Source organism: Pistacia vera, unplaced genomic scaffold (genome assembly GCF_008641045.1).
Source record: "Pistacia vera cultivar Batoury unplaced genomic scaffold, PisVer_v2 Contig832, whole genome shotgun sequence".
Taxonomy (NCBI): Eukaryota; Viridiplantae; Streptophyta; class Magnoliopsida; order Sapindales; family Anacardiaceae; genus Pistacia; species Pistacia vera.
This window is the reverse complement of record NW_022196704.1, coordinates 102,871-108,179: the sequence shown is the minus strand read 5'-3', so window position 1 is coordinate 108,179 and position 5,309 is coordinate 102,871. Positions and strand designations below refer to the sequence as shown.

General features: G+C 35.9%; 1 protein-coding gene across 1 annotated transcript in view; it reads left to right on the top strand.

Moving 5' to 3' along the window:
• The first annotated feature begins 4,873 nt into the window (after positions 1–4,873).
• LOC116118037 (OVARIAN TUMOR DOMAIN-containing deubiquitinating enzyme 6-like) overlaps positions 4,874–5,309 on the top strand; it is a 4,442-nt gene continuing 4,006 nt past the window's right edge. Inside the window, exons 1-2 of the mRNA XM_031404013.1 lie at positions 4,874–4,948; positions 5,033–5,289. Of these exons, the coding sequence (XP_031259873.1) occupies positions 4,874–4,948; positions 5,033–5,289 (332 nt within the window). The remainder of the gene's footprint in view (positions 4,949–5,032; positions 5,290–5,309) is intronic.

Genomic DNA, 5,309 nt, shown 5'->3' with positions numbered 1-5,309 from the left:
TTTTATTCATACCATACTTAAAAGATAACCATGAGACTAACCTTATGGCATACAATGCTGCAAATAAATAAAATATTAAAAGAAACCAAACATGTTTCAAACCAAATGACAGACACACTATGATAAATAAAATTAAAGACTCAAACACCCTGAGGCATGAATAAACTAAACAAATTATGTTCTGGCAGATGCCCTTTTCAACATTCTAAACCATCAAGGATTTCAGTAAAATACGTCTGAATCCAGGATGATTATATCCATGAGGAGGCAACATATTAAGATTGAAGCCAGCAGACTGAAGATCAAATGGAAGATTAATCCCTCCACCACTTGATGAACTCGCTCCAAGAAACTGTGGAGGACCAGAATTCTGGATCATAATCTTCTCAGCTTGCTTTGCCACATTCTTCTTCAGCTCCTTTAGCGCCGCTTTTAACTGCTCAAGCTATGGCAAACTAAGGTCTTCAATCGGATTCTCCCACCAGCACTGAGCCTGAGAAGCCTTCCTCATCTGAATAAGCTCTTCAATTGGATTCTCTCACGAGCACTGAGCCTGAGCTGAGGAAGAAGAACTGCTGATTTCCGAAGAACTGAAGAAGAACGACTGAACGAGATTTGTTTTAATTTTTTGTAAAAACCTACCAAAACGACGTCGTTTTTGGGATGTGAGATTTTGTTTTTTTTTTTTTTTTTTTTCTAAATAGATTGTGCATAAAATACTTTTAAGTCTATTTAGTAATTTTCATCAAGGATAAAACTGTAATTAAGAAGAAAATAATAATTGGGATCAACTGAGATAAAGAGTGGGGGCCAATACCATCACTCTTTTTTTAATTTAATAATAAATTAAAAGATAAAATAAATAATAAAGTAAAAGTTAAAACACAGTAGATATAAAAATTAGGTAATATAATAAATAAAAACATATCAATCAAATATATAAACAGTTGTGCATATTGGCACAAATGGCATCACATGCGGTGGTTTTTTTTTTTTTTAAATAACAAACTAATAAATTTGTAAAGTTAGAAACAATAAAATATGATGAAATAAACCCAAAAAATTCAACACATATATGGTATTGACCAAAATAATTTCATCTTGATTATTTCAAAATAAAGTTAGGGTTTATAATGTAGAAAAGGAAGTAGAAAATTAATATTAATAGCAGAAAATTTATTCTAAATAGATTGTGCATAAAATACTTTTAAGTCTATTTAGTAATTTTCATCAAGGATAAAACTGTAATTAAGAAGAAAATAATAATTGGGATCAACTGATATAAAAAGTGGGATGCCATCACTCTTTTTTTTAATTTAATAATAAATTAAAAGATAAAAGAAATAATAAAGTTAAAGTTAAAACACAGTATCTATAAAAATTAGGTAATATAATAAAAAAAACATTTAAAAAAAAAAAACTAACCCCAGCTCCCAGTTCCCAGCCCCACCCTAACCAGTCACCTCTGCCTCGTCCCATCACTCTCCATAGCTAAATCACTTGATAAACCCCAATTAGCCTAATTTTTACCGAGTACAAACTACAAAAGACATCTATTATCTTCCCGACCTCAGTGCAAGATAGATGGTGAAGAAAGATGTTTATGTTCACAAGGCGTACTCCGATCAATCTGAGAATGATTCTACATTATTCCTCAAATTACGGTTGGAAGAGTTGAAAACTGGAGGCCGTATGGTCCTTCCACAAATGGCTGATGATAAACACAACCCTAGTCTTTGCGAGCTATTAGGGATGGTTGCAAATGATTTGGTTTTCGAGATAACTCTCACTTTTTCTGTGTGCATTAAGGATACAAGTGTTCGGGTATTGATTGTTAGCTAGTTAATTAAAAGGACTCTTGAGAATTACAATAATGGCAGCTATATATTATATTTTGATTTAGATATTGCAATAAATAGGATTTCACCTTAGTTAACGTTGCCTCGAAAAATCAATAGAGTCAACGCCCTTATTTTCACCAATTAATGAAAAATTCGAAATACGATAAGAATTGAAGGACCAAAGGTGTCTCTTCGATTTGATTGTCCCCTAGTCGAATTAATTGTTTGGTTAAGGAGAAGACGAGCAAATCTACTTTAATAAAGTCCCCTTTCATATTGGATGGGACCACTTATCATTTTGGAGGAAAATGTGTAAATTATGTTTTAAGCAATGTTTTAATAGTTGGACCGAGCCTTGGCCTGGTTAAAGGGCCGATCCTTGGGTTGTGTGGTCTAACAGGTGGCTCAGACCGATGACATCAACGTGAAACCTTGGTATAAAAACTAACGATAGACCCTTGAAAAATTACACATCAGTCTCTACAGGTTTGAAATCTAGTAAACACACCTTTACAATCTGGCCAAGAAACCCTAGCCTCTACAACGCTAGACAAATCACCACCATGTCCCCACGAAAAACTTAATCCACCACAAAACACCACCATCTGCCACAACAAACTAAGGGTGTTAAAAAAAATACAAAAATCGAACCGAACCGAAAAAACGATTATGTTACAGTTCAAAAAATTCAAAAAACTGGATTTTCGGTTGGGTTACCGGTTTGGGAAAAAATAAAAAAGGTCAACCGAAACCGGTTTTTTGAACCGGTTTTACAAATATATATATTATATATTAAATAAAAATAAATATATATATTATATATTAAATAAAAAAAATTTCATTTCGAACTTTTATTTGTATCAATTTTTAATGTATTATTAGTTGTGGTCAATGGATATGTATGAATGTTTAATTTTTATTTGGATATGTATTGTTTATATTTACAATTTAATTTAGGATAAAATTAAAAAAAAAAAGGAAAAATCGATTTTCCCTCCAAACCGGTTCAGTTTCAGTTCGGGAATTTTCCCGAATCGAAAAACCAGTTTTTGAACGCCCCTACAACAAACCCACCATAAACGAGGGGAGCTGTCTGGTGGAGATGGCAAGCTGGTGAGATGGTGTCGGCGCTAAGTGGACGATATGGTGTGGACGGCTAAAGGTCATGCAGCACGAAGAAGAAACCCGGATTTGGCAAAGGTGAGGATGACGAAATCAGGCCAAAAAAGGGTTGGTTTGAAGGTGTTTTCCGTGATTTTGGATGCAAAATCTGTCGGAAAATAGCAAAATAGTCAGAGAGAGTTGATTGGTTCTTTGACCCGGCAATTGAAATGGCAGCTCAACACTGTTCCGCCAGTTCAACTGCGGTCAATCCGAGCTAATGGCTGAAATCGAGTTTAGAGTGTCCTCGGACCAGAGAAGGGGTTGGTGACCGGTCAAACTGATCGATCCGGTCCAGGTTTTAAAACCATGGTTTTAACTTTTAAGCATGAGCTAATTAGTGAGCGTAAGCAACAATCTCTCTGATGTGGGCATTCTAATAATAATAACAAAACTATGGTTTCTACAAAAACAATCATTTATATGTTATGCCAGCTGAGATCATAACATTATTTTATATATATGCCGTTCTATGCACCATCTGCTGAAGAAGTAAGGCATATTATTGAGAGAGAAGGATCCTTTAACATCCATCAGCTTCAAACATTCCTTCTAAGTTGGTTCCAAAACTTTGACAATGATAACAAAAAGGTTTAGAGTTAGACAAGTACGCGGGAGGCAATCAAGTTGCAGATCGTTCAAGAGCAGCAGTAGTCACTTCTTGTAAATCATTTTGGGAAAGCCATCATGGATGATTTGTTTCAAAGATTTTCAATCAAAGTAACCGAGCACTTAGAAATGGAGGAAGGAGCATATCCGAATGTGTAAACTGCATTAAATTCTAATTTGTAAGCTTTGTCTGGTATTACTCCTTCGTGCTTGTGTGAATCATGTTCGAGAGTTTTATGTCAATTGTTATGGCCTGGGAAACTAAAGGACTGACGTGGGAGAGTCACGTGAAGGGTGACCTGCTCCCGTCAGAGCAACACGCACACGTCAGGCCTGCCAAATGATATGGAGCTTACACGCGTCCATTTCCCTGTAATAAATCGTGCGAAGTCAGCTTGGGAAGAGAGCAATGGGACATAAAGCCGGATTATATCCTGACAATCACACCAAACCATGGATTTAATGATGATTACACGCTTCAGTTTGATATAAAATGAAGAAAACCCCTTCATTAAGGGGATTCGGCCATTTTCATATGGGAAAAAACTCTCTCTCTCCTGTAAACACATTTTACTTTTTCCAACTCTTTTATAAGTCAGTCCGCAGTTGCGGCCTGACCCACACTAATATCAATACAAATCAGTGGACGTAGGACTTGCTACCTTAGCATCCGAACCACTTAAAAAACTTCCCTTGCATTTATTTCGCTTTATATATTCAATTTTCACGTGTATTTAACAACCAATCAACGTTACGCACGTGACAATTCGTTGGAGCAAAAAACGAGCATCAACATCAATTGATATACAGTTCTGTTGGATGCCATCCTCATCCCTACCAACTGTCAATTTATTTAAAGTAGTTTCCTTTAAAACTTTAAGACACTTAAAGATAAAGAAATGTATATATTCTATAATGTGCCGACTAAAATAATAAAAATGGAGTAAAAAGTGTGATTACATTTGGCCCATTGTTGATCTTGTTTAGCTTATCTGCAAATGCAAGTACACATCGGCCCTGGATTGGTTGAGAAACTGTTCCTGATAAGGACAACAATTACTGCCTTCCCTAGAAATACGTCATTAATTGACTTAATGGGAGCCGCCGTGACTTTAATCAAAACTTAACTTTGTATGTTAATCAACAGTTATATATCATCCTAATCTTACACGTCTCCATAATAATCGAACGACGATCCCAAAGAGCAGCCTTTTCTAGATCTTGGTGGTTTGATGCGTGAGGTGTTAAGACATAAGGCAATAATGGAGTTAGAGCAAGTTCTACATATGAATGGAGGAGATGGAGATAATAGCTATGCTAACAACTCTTCACAACAGGTCAGTCGGATCAATTCCTCTCCCTTTCTCTCTTTTTTGCCCCCTGTTATGTATTCACTGATCAATTGCACCATCATCTTTTAGAAAGAGGTCATCTTGAAAGCTAAGCCCCTGCTACAAGAAACCATGACTGAATTCTATTGCAATAACTTCCCAGACTGCATCAGATTTACAGATATGGGGTGCTCTACCGGGCCTAACGCACTTTTGCCTACATGGGAAATTTTAGATGCCCTTCACAAAACCTGTCACAGCTTGAACCGAAAGCCACCTCTATTGCACGTCTTTCTCAATGATCTTCCTGGAAATGATTTCAACAAAATTTTTAAATCACTTCCAGGGTTTTATGAGAGACTGAAGA